The sequence below is a fragment of the Copadichromis virginalis genome, linkage group LG19, assembly GCF_057382275.1.
Source record: "Copadichromis virginalis isolate Kocher_CV1m ecotype Utaka linkage group LG19, C_Virginalis_male_GT1.1, whole genome shotgun sequence".
NCBI lineage: Eukaryota > Metazoa > Chordata > Actinopteri > Cichliformes > Cichlidae > Copadichromis > Copadichromis virginalis.
In genome coordinates, this window is record NC_140636.1 from 32,727,112 (window position 1) to 32,752,816 (window position 25,705).

At 39.0% G+C, this 25,705-nt stretch overlaps 1 protein-coding gene across 9 annotated transcripts in view; it reads right to left on the bottom strand.

The window, feature by feature from the left end:
* ppm1aa (protein phosphatase, Mg2+/Mn2+ dependent, 1Aa) overlaps positions 1-25,705 on the bottom strand; it is a 74,584-nt gene that overhangs the window by 37,107 nt on the left and 11,772 nt on the right. The window contains exons 6-7 of one of the 9 annotated variants that reach the window (XR_014916660.1): positions 14,615-15,466; positions 12,725-14,556 (exon numbers count right to left, since the gene is read on the bottom strand). The exons of 4 other annotated variants lie outside the window; for them this stretch is intronic. Coding sequence is in view for 4 of the 5 variants with exons in the window: in XM_085440917.1 (XP_085297043.1) it covers positions 15,431-15,466 (36 nt within the window). In the remaining variant the exon portion in view is untranslated. Of the gene's footprint in view, positions 1-8,046; positions 8,086-11,315; positions 11,595-12,724; positions 15,467-19,441; positions 24,743-25,705 lie in introns of those variants that run through there. 4 more of the 9 variants (XM_085440919.1, XM_085440921.1, XM_085440917.1 and 1 more) reach the window with 4 other exon arrangements.

A 25,705-nucleotide genomic window follows, 5' to 3' on the forward strand; every position in this document is an offset into this window, starting at 1 on the left:
GCGTGGATGCAATAATCTGCCTTCTAAAGAGTCCAGGAGTTGTCTGCAGTACAAGAGGCAGTGACCAGGGATATCCTGGATTTCCAGACTCTTAATATCTGTCAGCTGTGCTTTATTGATGGCTTATGTCAAATGCCATTCTGACAGAGCTCATTAGGATGAAGGGGATCATCTAGGTAGAGGCAGGAGAAGGCAGAGCTGGCGAGCTGCCTGATCACTGTGTGCACAAAGCTCACCGCACTACCTAGAGGGTGATGTCTCTGACAGAAGTTAGCTGACAGGGCTGCATGTGTGTGTGTGTGTGTTAGCGAGTGAGAGATGCAGTGAGGTGGGTGAGGGGGAGCACTGGGGTGCAAAAAGAAAGTATATGTGTATGTGTTGATGTCATTGCCTGGGTTACCGGGTGTCACTGAGCAGGTCCCTGTTTGCTTGATGCCAGGCCTCCAAACATAACTGACAGGCTGAGAGTCATCTCGCTTTCGCCACTCACAAATACTCAAATATTTATCCATGTACAGCCCTCTCAGTGCACTGCATGGCATCAGCAGTCTTGTGCTACAAGGACAAGGCCCTGTGGAGACTTCAGAGACCTTGAGAAAATGAGTCAAATAATTTCCTCACTGGTTCCCGCTCTTGTCCGCTCCACAGTAAATATAACAGCCTCCAATAGTCTTTAAAAAAGAGACTAAGATTACTTTTTATTTGCAGGTGAGCCGTCGCTCTTATTATGCTTCTCATATCAGAAAAAGCACATTTTACGCATCCCCATTCAGTGATTACTCTTTAATAGGCAGCAGCCTGTGTCTAATACTACCCTAAACAGCTGAATCCATATTTGCTATGGCCAGCAGCATTGCTGATGAGCTCAGACTGTTATGTGACATCTTAATATAATGATTAAAAATGCATGTTAGGAGGCCAAGCAGAGGGGTGCTCTGGGTGCTCCTGCCAGGGAAGATTAAATCATATACTTAACAGGCATGCAGGGGATTCGGGTCAATGTAAATGAGCGAACTGTAAAACATAAAATTCAGCGGTGGGTTTTCTAACAAGCAAAGTGATAAGATCAGAAAGAAGAGGACGATGATCAATAAAAAGTCTGGCTGTTAGCCTGCGCACGGTGAGCTCTAGTGACAGTGATATAGCAGTGCTAATTCATATCACTGGTGTCTGTTCAAGAAAAGAATTCCACATTTTAAGTCGGATAAAGATTGGATTCATTAGAGGAGGGATACAAATGCTCTTTTTTAAACTCAATGCATTTGTTACGTAACTGTCAAAGAATGTGCCACGAGTTTATTTGAGGTCTCGTCAGCATCCAAATGGTTTGGCACGCTGCAGCACATCAGCTCTGACAGAGGCTGAGCCAGTAAAAGTCGAGACAGCGTTAATGCCATCTTATCTCTGAAGTTGTTTGTAGCCTGACCAAAAGCAATGCTGGGCCCGCTAATCCCATCAGCCAAAACACATGTCAATACAAGACCCGAGCTGAGCTGAGCTGCACGGATCGATAACCTTTGCTCTTTCATTGCCAGCACATGTGATCATACACAGGTAGACACACAAACAGACCCTAAATTTAAAAAGAGGATTGCAGCCATTCATTTAAACTTGAACACTAAGTGCAACCTGTTAAATTCCAGAAATATGAATTTACAGTGAAAACTGTCATAGTTATTTAGTCAACGAGGGAAAATTATGTTAAATCACACATTTTGTGTTGTTATTTAAAAAGTACAATTAAAGTATAATTGATTGAATATTTATGTAATTATTTTTTACAGTAATATTTATTGTATTATTAATACATTTAATGCTGGCCTTATTACATGCCCACATTTAACAAAATAAAACCCACACTGATAAGACATAATTGAGCAAATAGTTGCGATGGTTACTTAATGTTGCAATTTTTGATCTGTTCATTTTATAATAAAACATTCCAAACGAGCATTTCACTGAGTCATCCAGTTCATTCAGCAGGCTAATTTAAAAAAATATAATCACCAAATTTACTAAAGTATTTGATCACATGGCAAAAATTACTTTTCACTGCTTTCACTCAGTTATTTTGATAATGTAAGCTATAGAGGTATTTTACCATCCAATGTAAAGCCTATATCTCGTTCCTGGCAATTAGTCAGCCTCCAACATATAAAGCGATGCTATTGTATACAGTATCTTTGCTTTTTTTTTCTTGCTTTTTTTTGATACCTTGGTGGGTTCCTGAGAGTTTTTAGCATCACCATTTACAATGTTCCAAATGCTTTTAGAAACACTGACTGTCATGGCCTTGTGCTGAATAATACAGCTTTAGAGAGAGCAAGGGAATTTTCCTCAGGGCACAGGTGTGCTCTGATAGTCTCATAAGCCCCCGGCAGCACAAAGAAAGATAGCTGCTTTCTTGGTGAAAAGGAATATGGAGGCACAAGGTGGAGAAACAGATCAACAATGGCTTCTTCGTTTGGGTGTATTTGGTTTTGACCTTCAGACAGAGCTTCAAATAAATGCAACACCGAGGGGGAAATCAAAAATCCCGATGACCCTGAATCTCTACACCCTACGCGGGCCTGGAATGAATATGTGATGTTGAAAGATGTAACACATTTTCAAAAAAGCAGAGAGACGACGTGTGCGGGTAAGGCCTCTCCAGAACTGGCAGCACCAGCAGCCGCAGTCACTTCTTTTCATGTATTCATACACTTGAACACAGAAGTGCTGCCAACATAAACCTATAAATGACGATTTAAAAAAGCATAAGCATCGTTCCAGTAATGCGTACCTAAATGTACACGTGCTAATTGTCTTAACTAATCTTTTGGATAAGCTTAAATTGCTCACGACAGTATAGATAAAGACATGTATTCTACATTTCAGTCTTTTCCACCGTGCTCATAACTTCTGTCTGCAGATGTGGCTGGATGGGACTGAGATGCTCGACGAGCAGTGATGGAGTTGACAAAGTAAGTAGTCAGACTGCTAAGTCAGGCATTCAGGAGAAAGGCAAGACACTTATGGAATGAGAGGTGAAGCTGAGGGAAGTGTTTGCTCAGGAAAATTCAATGGATCTGTCAAACAGGGGAAAAAAGCAATAAAAAAACTGTAATATGGGTTTGAGAAGAGAATATAGATCTGTATAAGGGAGAAGGTGATAGCTTCATGCATACATACACAGCAAATATCTTAAGAGTGTGCTTGGGAGAAATATCAGCATTTCAAATGGCAAATCTCCCAAGCAGGGATGCCTACAGGGAGGTGGGGGCTCAGAGAAATCCTGCCTGTCCTTGTGTGTCACTTACCAGCCACAGGAAAAGACTTTTTTTTTTTTTTTGCTGATAGCGCAAAGTGTCTCCATGAGGCTAATGCTTTATGTCAGATTCTATACTAACTGGCACATTAGAAAGAGAGGATCCACCTTTACTTTCCCCCATAAAAGCATTTTCCTTTTGCTACAACACTCAACCGCAGTAAGGGTTTTTTTTTAAAGTATCGACACAGTTGAGAAGCTGATGACTAGGTTCTTAGTAGGTAGTAGAAGGGTATTGTAAAATCCTCTGCCATTCACCCTGTTTTGTGTATTTTCTCTCCGTTTTATTATCTGCACTTCAGCAATGAGGAGAGCTAGACAAGTGAATTGATGGGAGGGTGGAGTGGGGTAGAGGGTTTGGGAGGCGGTGTGGGGGGTGGAGGGGGTGGAGGGGAGACGAGGTAAGGAAGAAAAACAAAACAAAAACAGACAAGGAGTGCCAGGCTCTGGAAACTGGCATGCTGCAGTTGTATGTCAGTCACCTAGCAACAAGTCCTCCCCATCACTTACCCCCCACTTCCCCATCTCCTGCTGCGCTCTCTAATTCAACAAATCTGCTGAGAATGTATGGTTGCTCCTCTAACAAAACGTATTCTGTGCTGGCGGCTAAGGATGTGGGCCTCCACTGAACACACCACTCAGCTGCCCATTGACCACCGGGGCCTTTCTCTGCACACACTAAGGAGTGAGGGACAAAGACCCTGAAAGCAGGGGCAGCTCCACAGAGAAAACATTTGCTTGTAATTGTGTTTGACTGCATAATGAAAATGATGTTCTTTTTTAATTTGGGCTTGTTAAGGCCACAACTATTTTCCTCTGGTCACCTGATTATTATAAAGAACCAAACCCTCACTTGCCCTATTGGGCGCAGAGGGGGGAAATATTGAAAACGGTCCAAAGACCTCCCCACTCTTTACTTTAACCCCTCTTGTGTTTCGAGTGTTCACTGGTAAAAACATAAATATGTAGACTCTGTTCATTACAGGATGGGAGCGTATGCTAGAATGAGTTCCCCCTTTTCTTTTTTTCCCTTCCTTCTAGAGAAAGGATAATAACAGCGAGGCACACATAGGTGCGCACACATACACAAATGGGAGCGCAGCCATGCTTGCCCTGAGTTGTGAAGCTTTGAGAAGGTTAGCATTCCTGGTCCTACTTCAGTAAAACAGACCATTAGTGGGAGCATCGGGGTAGCACCCAAAAGAGTGCTTCAATGGACACATTCACATCCAGTGATTATTTGCACTTTTTAGCCCCCAATTTCCTGTTTTATTTATGTGTGCGTTTCCACATTCATTTGGCTTTCCTCTTTTTCTGCTCACTACTCTCGTGTGGCAAAGGTGAGGAGCATTCAGGTGAATGTTCAGGCTCAGATAGAGAACATTTACAACAGCTTTTGGTTTAATTATTGTTTATGAAGGCTGCTCCTATATTTCTGTATTTTGTTAAAATAAATAAATTATTTGAACACTATTATGCCCTTTTTTTCGCCTGGCCGTGTTACATATGATTTATGTCAGAGAATCTTACGCATCTTTGAATCCCTGAAGGTTTCCATTCAGCCTCCCTATGGACATTTATTCAGTGATTTAATTGATTCGAGCCAGGGTCTTGTATTCACAGTCATCCCCAGGAAACTCCTTGGTAAAGCATGAGTCTTCTAAGAGGTCACAGGTAAGAAAAATAAAGGGCTGACCTCTGCTCACTGATATTCAAGCATATATACTAGTTTTCTGCCCTGCAGGCCTGACTGCCACGTTGGCTCGGGTGACCGTGATGGTGGCCTTCCTAACAAACTGCAACACCCTCTCAGGTCGCACCTTTCTGCAAGTGCAACCTCAGAGTCATCTCTGTTATTGAATCTCACAGCATTTATAGAATTAGGTGGATTATGAGAACATCCTCCAGTATGCTTTCATAATCCCTCCAGGCACAGCTAACGATTAACTTGGTTTTCACTGCTCTCCTGATTATTTTCACGTATATGATCAAAGATTTGAACTAGAAAATTCATTATTAAAACTAATGCAGCCTAATGCACCAACACTGCTATTAATTGTGTCTTCAGTCGGTGCACTAATATCAGTGAGGCTATACTAATTACTAAAAGCATCTTTCAGTAAAACACAATAATTGTCCCCTCAGTTTCAACAACAACTGAACATTACAAGCTTTAAAGTACTGCGGCACTTTCATCTTACACTGTGACATACATAAATACACATTACACATAAAAAGGAGAAATGCTAAATGACCAACAAATCAAAGTGCTTTATTATATCCTGTAAATGTACTATTACCATAAAGCAGTCCACCTCAATGAGTGCTGAATTACACTGAATTGCTTTTTGGAGCTAGCAGTATTAAAAGGATTGCCATACTGGCATAGAATACAGCAAATTTAATCTATGCAATGTGCAGATTTGTCGCTTGGCAGAACATCAATATTCAACACATTTAATCATTTTAATTTTGGTCATTTTTCAAGTAATAATGCTAAATATTACTCTAGGTCTCGATTCTAAAATGTGAGCATTTCCTTTTATATCAGTGTAGTTAAACAATTTAAAGTTTTAGCCAGGTAAAACAAGCAATCCGAACAAATCACCCCATTCCTTAAAATTAATATCAGGGGCTTTTTGTGCTTCCTTTTTTTAAGAATGACATTTTAGGGATTATCCATGCAGATAACTGCCAGATTAAATGATCCTGAAAATAAGCGTTAAACTAGACAACACCTAAGCCTAATTCTGATCAAATGATGAGATAAATTTCCTCCTCAAGGTGGAAGCCCTTTGAGATTCAAAGCAAATCTCCTCTGTCCTCCTAACTTGTTGTTGGGACCGAGCAGGTGTAAAGACTGAATAGTCTGAGGGGTCAGATGGGACTGACTTACGTCGAAGGATCCTGTCAGCCTGGAGTGGCTAGAGGGTCTGCGGTAACACCCCTCCCACTGAAGATTAACAAGTTTCAGCGCCACATTGACGAGGCTCTGCTTCATTTATTGTTTTTTCCCCCCTAAGTGTCAACAAGTGAGCATGTCTGTCTGTGTGTATTTTCAGGACTTTCACCATAAGGACCCCACCTTTGACACCAATTAAAGAGATTATGTCTTAAGATGAGAGGAAAGCTATAGTTGTGTGTTACGGCAAGTGATTGCTTTTGACAAGGTCAAAGGGTACCGTGCAACAGTGCGTGACCCCAACAGGGCGGAGATGGGAGCAAAGAAAAAGAGAATAATTACTTTTTTAGACACTGAGACGTATTAATGTAACAGTGACAAATACTTGGCCTGGAAAGTATGAACAGCAGTATGCTATAGGGGCAATAAAAAACAGTAATGAACTCTTTCTGAGGGCTTATAGCAGCAGCTCTCTTCTCAAATAGCCTTTACACATCAGCATAAGAAGACTAGAATTGCAAAAATGATTAGTTTTATTTCAGAAAGAATGGCAGTAACTTTATACATCTTTATCATAATTTGGTTTAGCTTCAAATAATGCTCCAGAGTGCAGAATATCACACCCTGCACCCTGAAGAAAATTGATCAAATTGTGCTGGCACGGGTTTTGAAGCAGCAGGTAGACTAATGCATTTGCTGTAGCAGCTGAAAATGTGTCATGTACTCCTCACGTAGATATGAAAACTCATCTGGTATCTTATTCATACCAGGCGTGCAAAAATGACCATCATGTAACAGAAACTGTAAATAGCATTGTCACACTGCTTTTCCATTTGCCAAAGAAATCAGTGAAGTACAAATGAAGCTAAACTTGACTTGCTATGAATAAAAGAGGCAGCTCTGATTCTCCAAAGACAACAGATAGGGCTGATGAGCGTGACATGATGGATCCACTTTAATAGATTATTTAACCTCTGTCATGCGTTTGTGTTTTTTTTACCTTTCTTATTGCAGTCACTAACGCTTTTTTGTATTTAAAAAATGTGCTTAATGTTTTGTTTTGCTTAATTTCTATCTAAAGTTTTCTTATTATGATTATGCAATTTCTCCCAGAGGTTTTACGACAGCCTTAAAGTGTGGAAAATGAACATCATCATTAATAAACTAGCTTAAATAATCGATAAGACGCGGATGTTCATTGTATTTGCGTGGGCTGTTAATTTTTATGACTTCCACGGAATCATTTTTGTTATTTAAGAAAGTAGTATTCTTATTATTGATCAGAAATAAAAAGCTTTCGGGATATTTTATTATGAAAAACATTTTTTAGCTAGGTTATTTATTTATTTAGTACCTTTTAAATGAATGAAAATAAATTATAAAACTGTAGGACATTATTATAAAATGATGGTAACACTTTATAAAAATATATATGATATAGTTCCAAGTCTGTAATGGCGTATTTATTTTACAGCTGTCTAGTTTTTCGAAGGGTGACAACGACGATAAGATGTTAGAAAAATGTAGCCCAACCATCTAATTTCTTCTTTAAATATGCAACAGAGGAAATCAACTATATAAGCTTGACAAGCAAAAGAAAAAAATCATTGTTGTGTAATTAACTTTTAAAGAGTCTTAAAGTCACAGCACCTCGAGGAGCTGTGTGCTGCAAAGCCTGTGTGCTAGCTAAGATCATTTCAGAGAGTTTTTAATAGTTTCCGATGTCCTACCTTGATGTGGAGGGCAGGTTCATCCTGACTCAAGTTTTGAGCCAACGGGAGGAAACTCATCGGCCTCCTCCTCCCCGTCTGTACTCCCCCCACCTCCTCCTTCTTCTTGTTGTTGTGTGTTTTCATGTTAATTGGCAGCAGTTGAACTGTGAGCCGTAAATCAAGAAGTGCACAGTGTATTAATGAGTCGGACCACCCAGGAAATCTATTTTCTCCGAACTTTCTTAGCGGACAATAAGAGGATACTCGAGTCTGCCATGCTCCGAAAACTATGAATGAACATTCACAAGAGCAGTGCTCCCCTGCTGCCACGTTTCAGCTAATGGCTGCTATAAGTATTTCCTAAAAAAAAAAAAAAAAAAAAGTGAAGAATTGCAAACAATAACAAATCATTTGTGGAGGGGGGTTATATGTATTTTTACACTTGAGCTTGGAATCAATTAAAAGACCTTCATTTCTGAGAAAAAGTTCTTTATAACTCTGTTAAAGGTTTGAGCATTTTGCAGATCATTTCACCCATAATAACTTTTTTTCTAATATAGAGGAGGAGTTATTAATGCCAAAATTTTGCAGAAAAGTCAACTTATGGCAGGCTTTATGCAAAAAAGAAGGAAAGACATTTCCCATTACAAGTCCTTTTTAAAAATCCACCTAAAAAAGAAAAAAAAAATCTTACTATAAATAAATGTTTTTTTCTCCATAAGAGTGGATCCTCAGAACTGAAAGCAGTACTATAATTGTCTTCCATTATTAAACCCCACAAAGCTAGACCATTGGCTACTAAAATACCAAGGTTAGTCTTGATTAAATGTCTTTCCAGGGCACAAAAAGCATGTTTTACATAAAACATCCTTCAAGGGGATTAAAGTATGATGTTGGAAAAAATATATATAAAATATTGCTGATGGCAAGGCCAAGCATCCCATTTCTCAAATGAAAGGTATCAAAGAGATTAAAGAAAAACCATTACAAATCAACATACCACTAATATGCCTGCATCTGCCCTATTACCCCCTCCCTTTCCTCCCCCTCCCCAATTCAAGTCACAGCAGCAAGAAAAAGCTGCAACTTTAATCTTTACTCAAAGTACATTTTTAAGATTTCACATGAATGGTTATTAGTGCATATGCAGTACTTTACCATTTTCCGTTTTGGTGACAGGCATTCATTGTAAAACACAAGTTTCAGAGTCTTTTAGAAGCAGCTTACAGGCTAAGGGCTGTTTGACAAAAGGGCTCTTTCTGTTGGTCTCTTACATAAAAACAGCCTGTGAAGGTGAATATTAACTATAGGTTGATTCTACCCTTACAGTTTACTTGAAGCTTTTCTGATCTTTTAACGTTAACCATTATCAGAGCAAACAAGTCCAGTTAATTCAGCTGGTATAAATGCTTCCACACAACCAGCTGCATCAAGGCTTCCCTCTTCTTTCCTCTGCTGAGCAAGGAAATCCTCCTGCAGGCTGAATGCCCCTTACTGGCGACTTTTGTTCTCTCACACTTACCCCACACACTCCAAATGTAACATCCTTCTTGCTGAGAGAGAGAGAAAAAAACTATTTCCTCTCACACCTGTTGATGAATTGTGTTAGTGTACAAGGCTCAGACCGAGCTGTAACACGTGTCCTTATACAAACTGCACATGCCCAAAATAGTAGTTTCCTCACATGGGTAGTGGTGAATAGGGAAACCCTTTTCACAAAAACAGCAAAGAGGCTTGAGGCCAAATTACAGTAATCGTCATTGACAAACAGAAAATAATTCCCAGTTTGGGCAGGAAAGTCATAAGATGCCTCAATAACCTTAGCAGAGGGGGAAAAAGAAGCTGTTTGTGCTTTGTGGGTGAATGGTGCTGAATCCTTGCAGTCTCATTATGCTAAGAATATAGAAGAACAATATAGGAAGCCAGCTTTTTTCAAGTGCGTCTTCATGGTAGCTGCAGTTTTCACAATTTCAGAAAAAATATATGATATAAACCTGGAGGAATGGCTTTTACAAACACACCGCAGCTGTGTGTGTTCAAGTAAACTACTTAGATACCATGGAGCACGAGTAATATCAACTTTTCTTCTGGGCAAAAGACAAGGAAATCTGAGAAAGCTTCTTGTCTAATTAAAAAAGAAAAAACTGTTTTTCTTGCTTGTTTTTTAAAAAAACAGTATTAAGCTTTATCTTGGTATGATGATGATATAGCAGCTACAAATGACACACTGAAGAAAAAGAAATAAAAGTAAAGGCAATGTTTTGTTTTTTTCTAGGAAATTAATGAAATGTATAGGCTCCTTCTCTTTATGATGCTGTTGCCAATTCCAACTAAAAGAGTACTGAAAAGAACACACGGTATGAAACTACAACTATGCTGTGACCTTACTATTCAGGAAAAAAAATCATACTGACATACATGCAGTCATCAGTTATAGAAAACTATATAGGCTGAAACCAGTATGGGCTATTCAGCTATTTCATATTCAGCATTTGGATCATCTTTTGTTCTCTCACCATGAAGCTGATTAATCTTAACAAATAGAGAGAATTTCTCCATCATCTGCTTTCAAAGGCAGGAGTTGGAGCTCTCGCTAAATAAACTTTATGTGTTTGGGTTTTTTTTGGCCTGTCCCGTTTGGCTCTTTTGCCCTCAGAATTGTTGTCTAAAGGCAAAGAAAGATGCCCAACGGATTTACTTTACCAAACTGACCATCCCAGCCTTGCCGTAATGGTCCATTTGATTCACCTTTTATTGTTTATTTTATTTTCACTTACTGAATACGGGACAGACTTGACTGGGGGAAAGAAGGGGAGAAAGAAAGAGGGAAAGAGAAACAGCTGAGAAGAGGGACGGGGGAGAAGGGCAAAAGACAAAAACCAACAGAACGGGCAGAGAAAAAAAAATGCATATGTGATTTTTGAAAGAAAGTGCACCGTTTTTTGTTACCAAAAAATAAAAAAATAAAAATCTGATGATAATGTGGATTCAACTGGGCTTTTTAAAATTTTAAAACCTAAAAAGCCATAGAAACTGTGTGGGAGTGATATCAATTCATCCAATAGCTAAATAAGAAATAAAATAAAACTATTCAGATCATTGATAAGTTAGGCAGCAAAAGTCTTAAATGCTTACTTTGAAAACATGTACGTTTGTCGCCAGGCTGCTCAGCTCCTGACCTCTTCCATTCTCGTGTCTGCTTATTTAGTGAAAAAAAAGCTTTGTGTTACGTATTCATGTTTCTTCAGAAAAAGAAGAGCAGCAAGGTGAGAGATGATGCTCAATAAACCGGGGGCGCGTAACCACTCGTGTGTCACATAACATAACTCTGTGCTGACGTAGGACATACTGCTACAGACGCTTACAATGGTTTACAACAGAACACAACACACGATGGAGAGCAACAGTTCAAGGTTTTAATTATGGACACAGATTCAGACAGAACATTATGTGACTGTGATTTGTTCCTATCAGATCTTCAGGCCTTGATTTTGAGCAGAAGATACAACATAGTTCAATAAAGTACAGTACAGCTTTAAGCTTTGGATTTAAGTGCTGATCCATAGGCTGTGTTGGTTAAATGATCTGTGGTCGTACAAGCAGGAACAGAAGTGCTTGGGTCCGTCGCTCAGGAAAGATTCAGCCTTTAAATCAGCAACTTAGCTCAGCACCACTGTTGGTTGAGGTGAAGTTTAATGATGGACCAAGAAAAAATGAGAAGCACAAACCCTAGCAAGGTTAGGTAGAGGAAATATGCTTTATTAAAACAAACCTCCACAAATCAAAATATGCAAAATAGTCTGCGATGGCGGACCTCGCTGAGCTGTTGCACCTGATTGCTTTAAAGGAAGCATGCCCCCAACAGGAGCACAGAGTATTGCAAAATATGTTGACTACTCCCAGTCAGCCGTGTTTAACATTTGGACCAAGCAGAAACTAAATTGAAAGGCTATAAAATATATATCTGGAAATTTCACACATATAAAAGATGTAAGCGCAAACAAACAGATTCTCCTCTACTCGTTTATGCTACGGGGTCACGTTAGCTAAAGTTCCAGAGGAGATGGCAAGCTTTACCTCTACAGTAAATGCACAGATGGACAATTACATTTTGGACATTTTTCTCATTTCCCTGAGCAAAAAGCCTTAAAGCTTTTCATCAGGAAAGGCATAACGGCTCAATAACACGGCCAGCAAACAGTCCAGATCTCAACTTCAGTAAAAATTCAAGGTGGAAATTGAAGAATAGTGAATTTGCCCACCCACCATAAAACCCTGAATGGCTGCAACAAAGTTCAATTTCCGGGATTCAATTTTTTTTCACCCCAACATCAAATTAATCTACTTGCTCACCATTTCTCACCATTTTAGACAAAGCTGAATGGCTAAACCAACATGCTGGATTTCCTTCTTGAAAGACTTGTATAATCATTTCCATTGTTTCAACTGACAGCTCTCTTGTTAGAGCCATGCTTCCTTTCATTACATCAAGCGCAACAACTCACTGTGGTCTGCAAACACTCTCTTTTAACTGCAGACTATTTTGCAGATTTAGATTTGTCTATATTTGTTTTAGATAAAAAAGATTAAAAGATGTTCCGACTGTTTTTCGTTTACTGGATTTGGGGAAAAATGTGTCATTAACTAAAATAACTAAATTTATTCAGAGTAAATTTCATGCATCAAGAATGTTCAGTTATTGATCAAAAAAGGAACAGTTTTGTGATTTGTTTAGTCGTTAATAGTAAAAACAGTCAAGTGAGCATCTTCTAAGTGTGTTGATTGCATCATTTTTGCCAGGGGTTGTACAGCTCATGTGATTCCTCTCTATCAGCAACATGTATTTAGGGCTTTAAAACATAAAGCCCCTATAAACGCCTGTTAACATTCAACATGAAGGCAATTTCAAAATCACCTTCGCTGAATACACTGTTGGCATAGAAACAGTGACTTGTCAACACTGGTCCAGTGGAAAAGCTGCAAGAGTTGACCCTGCTGCTTTGTAGACTTACAGTGAATATTACTGCTGTGACTCCATTTACTGGCCTGGTTCCTTTAAAAATGGGATTTACTACTTCTAGTCCATGATGTAAAGGGGGGAAAAAATCCTGACTAAGCTAATCAGAAACAAAACTTGTATGCAAAGGCAAAAGCACCAAAAATAAACCATTTAGCAGCAAACTAATAGGAGTTTTACAGTTTAGTAGCTGCAACTAGGGGCAATACTTCAAGAGCCAGATACAGTTGTGGTCAGAAGTTTACACAGACTCATCAGAGGGATGAATGTTATGGTAATTTTGTGCTTTAATGGTTTCCTTGAGCTGTTGTTTTTCCAGGTCGAATAACTGTACAGCATATATCTTTAGTGACTTTAAAAAACAAGAATTGGGTGTACAAGTTTGACACCAGGTGTATCTCTCTAATACACCTGCGGTCAAAATTTCACATATAGGTTCAAATATATAAGCACATTTGCAGTAATATTTGGTTAAATATTCCTTAGCAAGCTGCACCTTGATCAGATGGTTTTTGTAGCCATCAACAAGCTTCTGGCATAATCCGGGCAGGATATTTGACCACTCCTCTTGGCAGAAATAGCAGAGTTTATTTAAATTCGTTAGTTTTCGGAGACGGAGCTGGATTTAGGCATAGTACAGAAATTTTCATCAATTGGGTGAGCCTGGAATTTGGAAAGGCCATTCCAGAAACTAGGCTGCTAATGCTAGGCTGCTTTATCCATTACAAAACCAGTTTTGATATATTTCTGGGATCACTGACCTGTTGGAACACTACACTGTCTACCTGTTGAGTTGAAGTTGAAAAATTTGAAGGTAGTACTGCTTGCTTCATTATTCCATCAACTCTGCACAATGTTCCAGCACCACTGGCATCAAAACAGCACCAGAGCATGATGCTATCACTTATATGCTTGATAGCTGGTACAGAGTTTTTATGGTTGAAAGCCTCACCTTTACTCCTATAAACATTTACCTGGTGATTTATACAAATAGCTCAATTTTCATCTTATCTGATCACAAAAATTTCCTCCAGAAGGCGTTTGGCTTTTTCACGTGGGCAGCTACAAATTAGAGTTTAGCTTGAAGGTTTTGGAGCAGGAGCTTCTTTCTTGGTCAGCACCCTTTCAGTACAGGTGATGTAAAACGCGGTTCACTGTAGACAGTGATGCTGGTGTTTCCACATATTTCAATTCATGACAGGCTTGAGCTTTGTTGGTTCCTTCGTTGTTCCTGAAGGTCCTAACCAATTTATTCTCATCTGAGGGTGATTGATTGAATTTTCCTCCAAACCTTGGCTGGTTTGTGTCAGTGACATATGTGAATAACTTGTACTTATATAAAACTATTTAATTGATGATCCTGGAATCGCCAGTTGTTTAGAAATAGCTCCAAGAGACCTTCCCAACATATGTAAATTCTCTATTTTAGATCTTCACAGAGTTGCTTGGACGTTCTCACTGCTCTGAATTATGATCAATCCGATGAGTGCTGTCAAACAAATCATTTTATGTTGGCAAAGAGAAAGAACCAGCTCTAGTCGATTCTGAATACTAAAGAAAGGCATCACAGAATTTTCAGCACCAGTTATTAAAGATGGGTGTATGTATATATTTGAGCCTCTTTGTTTACAATTTGACTGTATGTGAATTAGAGAAAGTCCAAAATAATTTCAGACTTGTGCACGCAATCCTTATTTTGTTAAAGTCATTAAAGAAGTATGCTGTACAGTCATTTCACCCTGGAAAAAATGGTTGCAATAAATCAATCACCACCTCTGCACCTCTATAAACTGGCAGGACATATATTTATATATACCTTTATAGCCTTATTCATATTACTCAGTTTTGTCTTAAAACTTATGTTTTCTAGAAAAGAAGACAAAACTAAACCACTTCAGGTGTTTCCCTTAGTCTGGCTGGCCCTGATGATGCTGTCTTTTATAATTTCATTAAAACCTGTGAACTGAATTTCACAGGTTCATACAGCTCAACTGCCTTTATCTGAGCCTTAGGCCTCTGAAGTGTCCTTGCATACCTGCAATGTCTGTTTTGTAGAAAATGTTCCTGTAGTGTGATAACAGAGAACTCAATAATAGAGTTTGAATGACAGCTTTTTTTTCATGATTTGCAGACTACAAGAGTAAAACAGTCATCACACACACCTTTAACACGTTACTAAATCGGTTTTGTGTGGATTTCTTTTCCAGCTATGTTGTTAAAATAGTTGGTCCGTAGACATATTAAGTTAAAACCCCTCCATAATAACTTATGAATTTCCATCTTTGTCTTATACTGTATTTAAAATTATACTTACATAACAGTTTGAAAAGACTGGACGCTGAACACGCCGGGAGTGAAACGATGAATGACTACTTGTGTTTTGGAGATGTAAACCACATTAAATAAATTATTTAGTGAGGGTGGATAATTACAGTGATCGACAAATGCGTGGCAACTAATGCTTGCTTGACATGTTCTGATTAGCCCTCATTTTAGCTGAAACCACGGAAGAGGAGGATGACTGGGTCCTGGGGGAGGAGAAGAGCAGGATGAAGATGAGGTGAAGTTTATAGACACGGATGAAGTGAAGTGACGACATGCAAGAGGGATGACTCAATCACCCACTGGCTGCATGCTACCAGAGGTCAGACAGCATGCAGAGGAGATGGGGAAAATGTATGAAAAAGAGACTAAATCCTTGTGACATTATCTGTTTCTTTCTTCTTCTTCTTTTAAGCAATTAATCATTGAGGACCCACTGAGACAGCATGATGACAAGAACCGCATGCTCAGATTTCTATCTTACTGCAGCTCAATGACAGATAGGAGAGCATGCTGGATATGAGAAAATCTCCAGTCAGGTACAAAAAGAACAAATGTTTGATATGAATCATGCTGACATATTTTCACAGTAAAGAGCAGTTGGGTCTTACACACATGGAGTGTGGCTGGTATGGATTGACACAAGACTGATGGAAGTTCAGGACAAGCTATTATATTTGCTCCTGTCAGGTCTATAATTTTGCTCCCCATATCTGAAAGTTTCCATTCCATGTTGGTCTATTTGAAGATGCATGGTTTGCTTCTGTGAGACAAGCCCACTACCTGATACACTCATTTTGCATAAATCATCACATCTAAAGAGGAACAGACATCAGCAAAGAAACAAGGACATCCATGGTTGCAACACCACTAAGGCGAAGATGGCTCATTAGGGCCTGTCCCAAGTCTCCACTCATTTCATTTCATTGTTCCCTCATGCTCACGGTCAAATGCCATCAATTGTTGCACTTCACTTGCCTGCCAATCAAACACATTTTTCCAAGCTGTTGGAGTCTTCCAGTCCTGCAGCCAACCAACCATGCCAAGGCAGGTGTCTATCTCATTGGACACGAGCCCATGTGGGCTCTTGAAATGCAACATTTTCCTTCTAAAATCAGAAGAGGTCCCCAAGTTTGCCGTTTTTGATCGTTGGCATTGAAAATGCTGCCTGTGGAGGACATTTTTACAAATTCCCAATTTAAAACATTAGATTAAAAAAAGTAAGTTGCATTACATCAGTGTAACTTTGATTAGATGCAGGTATGGTAATACTGTAAAGTCAGCATGGCATGTAGTCTACAAGACTGTGGAGCTCTCCTTCTGCTGCTTTTTTTAATCTAAATAAATAAAATGTGTTTCACTTACCAAAATACACTGTCTGCATCCTTCAAGTTTAGCAAAATTGTTAAACACAAGCGGCCTTCCTCTTCACTGCCTTTGTTGCCGTGCGGCTGCTGCCAACTGCATGTTGGAGGCTGGGCATGTGTATCCTTATGTAAGTGCACAAACTGATACAGAGCATGACGCCAAAGAGAAGAGTCACTTTCACCTATACATAAAGCAAATACGCATCCAAGTCATGGTCATTTTTTTGCTCAAAATCAGCAAAAATGTTGACAAATCAACCAACTAGGCATCTTTTGCAAGGTTCGAGATGTCTCAGTCATTTTGCTAATCCCTTGTAGCTGTGAAACAACTAGTCAGCCACTTGCCAGACGAGTTATTCTGAGACAGGTTTTTTTTTTCCCCCCTCCCCTTCCACACAATGAAATATGAATAGAAGTGGTGGGGATAGTTGGCAGCTGTCAACAAATTCCACAGCTTCCCGCCACCATCGATCAATCAGTCCCATATCTGAAGCACAACTGTGCTAACCCGTTGGCTAGAACTGACATTAATCCTAAACCTTCCAGTCAGCGCGAGGGAATAACAGGATATAAGGTGGTGGGAGCGAATGCTGATACAGGCACTAAAGAGGAAAGGTGCCAATGCTAATGAGTGTATCTGTGGCTCTTTAACGAGCCCGATTTGATGTCCTAATTTACAATGAGCTGTGTCTCAGGGGCGCAGGATAATGAGCAGGACCGGGATTCCCAAGACAGAGGCTTGTGTAACCCATCTCATGCAGGGGACAGTCACTCCCACAGAGTGAGTAAGAGACAGACAGTAGCACAGAGAGCAGGAAGGACATATTCCATGTCTGTAGGAGAGAGGAGGGTGTGAGAGAGGTGGGTGCATGTCATCCCTGCCTGATATGATTGTTTGTACACACCAATCATTGAATCGCTGCGTCCAAGTGAGAAAAGCTTGTGTTCTCTGTGACAAACTGACCTCGGGCAACAAGAGCACTCACAGAAAGAGGAAATGGAGAAGGAAAGCATGGCGGGTGGGGGAGAAGCAGCGGGTTTGGAGAACAGATACCAAATATTGTAGACTGTGATAAAACAATACTCTATTTTCTCACTTTCCTTTCTGTGCTTAAATTACACAAAATTTTGCATTGAAATTTTTATACTGAGCAGCCCTGGGAAAAAAGAAGAAAAAGTCTGATTCTAGTGCACTCTGAAGCAAATTAACAAATGTGGAGCTCAGTGACCTCAGTGCAGAGACCATGCACACACAGTATGCAGTGCGCCCTACCACCCCCACCTCTTACTGCTGCGTCTGCATGGCTGCATTAGTCAAGCTCTGATGGGTTTTTCCGCCATGAGAAGCAGAGCATGACATGCGCTCAACAATGGCAGGCAGATGACGAGCCAGCTCCATTTGATGATGGCCTCTGTCGCAGCGGCCGCTTTTTTTGATGTGGAGGAATACAAGGGCAGCGTGATTCATTATGGGTGCACAGGTGGCCCGAGATCTAATGAGTCACATTTTGTGCAGTTCAAACGGCTCTCTGAGAGGAATGCACATGCTTAAAAACAAGTGCGTATCAGAGCTCTCGTTGCCACTTTTGCTGCAGAGGTATCAGCTGCTTTTCCTCATGTCGGGAGGACAGATTTCATTCTACAAATTTAAAAGGAGCACCACAATAAGCTTCTGCAACCCTACCAATAACCTGCAGTGTCTATTGCTGATATTTGGATTATACATCTGCTCCTAGTTTCTAGTTAAACCTTTAAACCTCCCAGCATTAAATTCTGCTTAAAAACATTTTAAAAATACAATCACTGAATAAACACGGTTTTTAATCAATCAGATTTCAGAGAACTGTGCATCACAGTTTTAAGTGTTTCTGCTGGCCTCTCTAATCAGTCTTGGTTATTAACACTGCCCCCCTCTGGCTAGTTGGCACTCTGACTAGGACATTGTTTTGCATTGTACTGTACTTTCTAAAGGATCTAATTTATCTATGGCACTGGAAAAGTCTAGAAATTAGAAATCATATTCTGTCTTTCTCATAACAATCATTTAGACAAAATATTAATAGTTCTTCCTTCTATGGATATTATTTGGGAAGCATGTTCTACCTTGTTTAAGCATGCTAGTCAATTCATCACAGGAGCCACAACAATCCAAATTGTGCCTGATCTATTAACTGCTTGCCACTGAGCACCATTTGAACGTTTGACCTTCTAGCACAGCTCCTGACATTATGTTGACATTTAAAGTAATCCCTCCCGCAGTTCTTAATCCCAGTTGTCGTGGACTGGCCTGGCCATTCTCTGAGATCAAGCCCCTCATAGTACATGCTGCTCTCACCACACCCCGGCAGAAAAGGCGTTGAGAAAGGAACAACTTTGACACTGCCAGTCTGCGACATCCTTGTGCTTCGGAGATCACAGCTCAAAGCATGTAGCAATACACAAACTGAGGCATTAAGTTGAATGTACACTGTCATTACACTTTGACAGAGCTAAGGATTAGATTTTCCTAAAATAAATAAATACCAGGCAATATTCAGAGAATCCAGATTAACAACACATACAGCTGTTGTGAAGGCATCTCACATCTGGATGAGGAAAACACTGGGTTTCATGGACACACAGAAAAAAGAAAAAAAAATGATGAACTCATCTGATTTTCTTTTATTAAGCATGTTGTTCCCGATTTTTCCTGTAACCCTTCACTTTCACAGCTGAGACAGCTTTTAATAAAATGTTTGGCGTTACATAATCTAACTGCAGAGAACGTGTCATTCGGACAACAGGCCCCGCAGGTAAAAGTGATTAAATGAGAGGTACAAGATGACAACCCATTTATTTAGTAATACATTCTGCAAACTAGAAATTTTATTCAAACTTCAAAGGCTAAAAAATGAAAGAAAGGAGGGAGGGAGATAGGTGGGGGGGGGGGGGGGATTTGAGTAGCAGGGAGAAAAAATGCATCTATTCACAAGCAAGGAATGCAATTTGTTCAATCGACAACACAAATAGAACAATTTCGTTCAGGGAGCAAAGCTTTTTTTTCCTTTTCTTTTTTTTTTTAAACACATTTCTTTTTTTTCCCGCCATTCCTTTGGAGCTAGAACATAATACAAAATATACAGTTATTGAACTTTGTAAAATCACTCACAGAGGCCTCTGAGAAGCATTTGAATCAACACTGACAATACTTAACTACAGCACTCTAAAGCTATTCTTGAATGTAATCATAAATAGAGCAGACATTAATGTATGTATGCACATTTTGAATGCTTACGAGGTTACCATGTTAAAACACTTGCATTTGTTGAAAGTATGACATCATCTGCAGTGGAAATTAAATAAGCTTTCATGACACAGATTTGATACAGTAACATGGAGAGAAGAAAAACCAAACAAACCCGCAAAGGTTGAAAAGTTCTAACTGGTGACAACCTGGCAAAGTCACTTTGCTGATAGCTTAAGTACCTTAAAATGGACAGATTTCATTTTCTGAGAGTGTAATGTTAGCAGCATTACTTCTCCTCGTAGTGTTTTGTTGGACAAGTACTTTAGGGGGGCAATGTGAGTTTGGGTAAGGCAAATCGGTGAGCTTATTTATGAGCTGAGAAAAAAAAAAAGAAAAGAGAGAGAAAAAAAAGGTCGAAGCGAGGCTCAGCACGTCCTGTAAGGGGACGAATAAACCACCACCACTAAGGGTCACACAGTAAACGCCACAACTGAGGTACATAAATATGCACAAGAGGGCGCAAGCTTTTAAAATCTCTTCAGCTTCTGCCAGGTAATCCTCTGTACAAGAATATACAGGATGCATTCCAGGCAACGAAAGTAACTCTGTAAATAGCTCTATAATCTTTTTTTTTTTTAATACAATAACAATTTTCTGAAAAGAAGAAAACAAAAGCTGATTATATAGAGGATCAGTGCATATGACTCGTCATGTATAGTCACACTTATTTTCTCACACACCTCACATGTTTAAAACCCTGAACTCAATACAATTACAGATTTGAGCTAAGTGAGCATCACACAAGTGCACGAGAAGCTGAAATTACACGGGTGAGTGTTTGAGGGCATTGGCTGGGGTTGAGGGGGAGCTTTACAGGACAAGGCCGATAGTGTTCCTACTTACTAAAACAGGTTGTCTTTTCCAGTAGTTTCTTCAATCGTTACTCTTATTTGTTAACATCAGCACAATTCAGGCAAATACTGTACATGAGTATAACCTTATACCAATCAAACAGACCAGTGTTAAAGTAATGGGCTCTAGGGAAAAAAAAACAATAAGGAAAGGCTCTAATTAAAAGTAACTGCTGAACTAAAGACAAAAACAGTTACTATTGAGATCACGAGGTATTTAAGGTAATGGAAAAATAAAAAACAATATATGCTTGGAATAATTTTTGTTCAGGTTTTGGGGGAAATAACAGGGGTGCAATGGAAATTTGCAATCACTGAAAACATGCACATGAGGACAAATTATAGACGGGCCACTCTTAGTATCTCACAACATTTCAGCTACAGCTATTCTGAATATTGAAAGGTGCATTTCTACTGTAGGAAGTGGATAACAAGCAAAATTTAAGGAAGGGCCACGACATTAGCTTTAAATTATTCATGTGAAAACACAGGGGCATGAGTTTTGTCAACTGTCTCAACATACAAAGAAAAATGTTTGTTCATCGCTAGGCTTGAAGAGAAAATTACCAAAGTTAGAAATACCTACCAGGATTGCAACAAGCAGGTGGGTGCTGACAGTTGTTAGGTAAGAGACACTTAGTGCACTTAAAAAAAATACAAGCTATGCAGAGCAAAATAAATAGCTTACAGATTAAATATGAGCTGCTCCACACAAAAAAAAAATAAAAAAATAAAAATCAAATCCACTGAATAAATTGAAGTATTTTCAACTGAGTACAGCAGGTTTACAAGTATTACGGTATCATACTAGCAGAAATACAACTCTTAATTTTAAAACCAAAAAGATGGAAATGAAACATTTTTACTCTGCTGTTTGTCTTTTGTTGCAACTTGATTTTAATAAAGGGAAAGAACATTCAGTGAAACCACATCTTCATGCAAACACACAGATTTCCTACTTGAGTTAGCTGCCACTTCAGCAAATCTTTTGATGGTTGTCATACTTTTGTAGGATTACTGGTTAAAGGTACACTATGGAGTCTCTCAGTAAACGTACATTCAACACGTCTTAGCAAATTCATTTTTGCTTTAAGGCCTATCAAACTTTTTCATAAAATCATATTTTCCTAGGCTTCATTCCCTAAAATCATCATCTGGTTTTGGAGTATTTTAATGGTTCTTTGGCACTCTAAAAGGCCCTTCACATGTGCGACAGCATCACAGCTGCACTCGGATATTGTTGTTTGCACAATTCCCTACGCGACAGGCAAAATGCAGCGAAGGAAAACTTGCCTGTTCCACACGATAAAAACAAAACACAAAAAAACCCCCTGCAGAATTACAGGGTGTGCAGCGATCAGCGAAACACAAATTTCAGGCCATTCACTTGGCCACAAGCATAAACGAATGCAAATTTCTATGTGAAAGGGCCATTATGTCACATTACTATGACACCACTTGTTGATATACAAATTACTGCCCCCTGCAGTCAGCAAAAGTGCATTTCACATCACCTCAAGGACATTTCTTGCACTTTTTTCCCCTCTAAAGTGTGCACTTGCAGTGCGAGGACCTGCTTATAGATTTCTTTTCAACCAATGATCATAAACTCCACAGAGCACCTTTAAAAAGCAACCAACCAAAACTAAGAAAAATAAACTACAGTTAGTCCAATAAGTAAATATTTATAGCTAGTTTTACTTGTGAAGCGGGCTTTGTAAAACCTCGGGGTTCTTTGGCATTATTTGCCACATTAAGCACATTAGAAAGTAGCTTAGGATTATTATCAAAGTTAGTCTTTTTCCCACTCTTAATAATTAGCCAAATCTAAATGTACTGAAATGGTTAGGATTGTCATCATGATAAATCAAGGAGTATAAATTTAGTACATAATTACTTTGTATTTCATATATTTGGAACCATTCAGTATTAATCACAGGAACACCAAATGGATTAAATGGAAAACTTGGTCAAACACAAACATTTAACCAACCACCTGAAGACAAACAAGAAGAAAAAAAAAAAACCTAGCTCAAGCAATGATTTATTCCTTAAAAATTTAAGCTGAAAATATATACACACATACATAGGTTTCCAACAATGCAACACACACACACAAAATGCCAGAAAATAAATTTGAAATAAAACTATTTCTCTTCGAGAAATATATCAACTATGTGTGTTAAATACAGATTTATTCAGCGACTATCTTTACAGGGAAGTGGAGCGAGGGTGTTAACCCACAGATCTAACACAATAGCAGCAAACTGTATTGTGCTGTGCCTTGCAGTGTCGTGGTGAGAGTTTTTAACTGGAGAAGAAACTAATGGGAATAAAAAAGGTGCCGCACAACAAGAAAGCTTCGTTAGCAGATTTGTTCTTGTTCTGAATGCCCAAAAGAAAGCCTCGTAAGTTTTAGAGCCAGCAGTTTCTTCTATTTTCAAATTGCCAATGCAAAATTTTGTTCAGTGCTTAAACTGTTCACAACAAACAGATCTTAATCAGATGTAAAATGAAGAAGCTCAAACATATTTGCAACACATACAAAAACTGCATCTAATGGGGGGCTTGGCATAGGCTGACTAAAGCTGAAGGTGTAATTTAAAAAGAAAAGAAACAAATATGGCACCCACAGTGGTCACTGGTATTCATCTACATTTACAAATTGATATTTAAATATGACACGATGGGATGTGTAAACCTGAATAACCTCCAAACATTTCAACTGAATTACTAGTTTCATCTCAGGTTCTGATAGATACATTTTAAAATCAAACAGGGTAAGATGTAAACTCTGTTGTCCAATGGTGTTTGGGATTAGAAATAATGAAGCCTGTGTTGAGCTGATATGAAACACTGGCTGGGGAAAAAAGGGGGCTGAAAACAAGTAAGGGGAGAGCACTTCTTTTAAACTCCAGCCTAGTTTGACCAAAACACCATGCCAAATTGAAATCTGAGCTGCACATCCAAATCTGCATTTTACCAACACATGTGCACACAAACACCCAAGCACGCTTGCAAGTATCTACAGACAAACACGTTAACATGGGACCCATCAGATACCTCTCAAAATTGAAGAAAAATAAAATTCCACTTCATACTTGATTGAGAAACACCTTGCCATTATTATTTGAGCATGTACAGAAAACTACTTACAAAAGTAAAATATAATTAAAACAAAAACAAAAAAAAAGCACAGGGGAAAATAATTAGGACTCAAATGGTTTGATATAGAGCTTACTGTGCTGTCAACTATACAATTTACCCGTTTCTTAAAAGGAGCATAGACTAATTGGAGGAGGAGGAAAAAAAAGAAGAAAAAAAAGAGAGAAATAAAAGCGCAGAGACATTGTGCCTGGAGGACAAGCGATAATATTCACTGAATAGACATTTGTTAGAATTCCAGAAGAGCAGGAAAAGGCAGATAGTGCATAAAAGGTTCTCTTTTTCCATTTCTTTCATTTTTTAACTTAAAATCAAGCTGCATTAAATACAGGCTGTTTGTACAGGACAATTGCACTTCACAAAAACAGAAATATACAAATACACACAAGGAAATGTGAATCAAATTAATTACAGCAAAAACAAAAAAAAAAACAGAAAGGGAAAAAAAAGGTGGGGGGAATCTTACTACTGAAGCCGATTATTTAACAAAATGGAAGAAAACTTTGTGGACTCACTTGTTATGGATTACTTTAGAGGAGAATATTTAGGTGGGTGAACATAAAGGGGAGACAAGACAGCGGGGATCCTGAACTCCAGAGTGGACCGGTGCTGCACTGTTCCAGGTTTGTGTGCATGCATCTCCTCTTCCTCCTCCCATGAAATTCCCTTCTTAGAAACCAAAAGCTCAGAGTGACGGAGAGTGACTGCTGAGCTGAGCTGCTGTGGGTCTTGAGAGGATGGTGGTTTGTAAACTCTATGCTGTGTTAGTGGTAGGAGGTTGTGTTACCACATGTCGTCTGTGGATGCAGAGTCCTTGATAAGAGAGGAGAGGACGGAAAAACCCTTCAGACTCTGGCTTTACATCCATCAGAACTCCATAAGACCAAGAGTGCATAGAGATATGTAAAAATTGATGCCAATATAATTACAGTGAAATAAAAGATATGTAAAAAGTATCAAGTACATAAAATAACAATATAAAATCTTCACAGAAAATTCATTACTGATATGGCTGACAAGTGTCATATGTGATTTTGGTTTATAAGGCCAGCTTGTTGTCCTGTTGTTGTTATGGGTCAAGTTAAACTTCAACTGAGGAAGATTCACTTTACAACATCACAATACTGATGCAAATTATGGAACTTCTAAGAATCCTAATCAAAGTTTAAAACTAATCTAAAATCAAAGCTAGGACTTCATTTATGAATGTCTTCTTCGCTAATGGAAGTAACATCTGCCAAATTTAGTGAGCAACACTGCCATTAAACGAATCTCAATCATGAAAGATGATAAGCTCTAATGTTAGTTTCTACTCTGCTGGTTTTCCCATTTATCACAGGTGATGGCTATAGTGTAGCCTTCCACATTTTATACCACTAGCTCCATTTCTTATTTGCGATACGATTAAAACATTCTTCCACTATGCATTCATACAATATACTTTTGTCCCCCTTGCAGTATGTATGTGAGTGGCGTGGGCTGCAGCATTGCGCAATACACACAAGCCGCTGCGCTGCACCACATAATGAGTGCAACAAGTGTGGAAAGCTCTATGCATCTAAGATAAGAAACAAGGGCAGTCTGCTAAAACATCTACTGAAAGTACATAAGATACGAACGAAACACAGCACACTGACTGTGAGGATCAAAGTGTTTTGTAATGTAAAATGGGTTCGACATCCCTTAACTAAAGTGGGCCAGACCAGTGAAACTCCTCTTTCTATCAGTATAACAACATGTAACGCATTTAATCCCTGAGAAGTCTTAATATGAGGA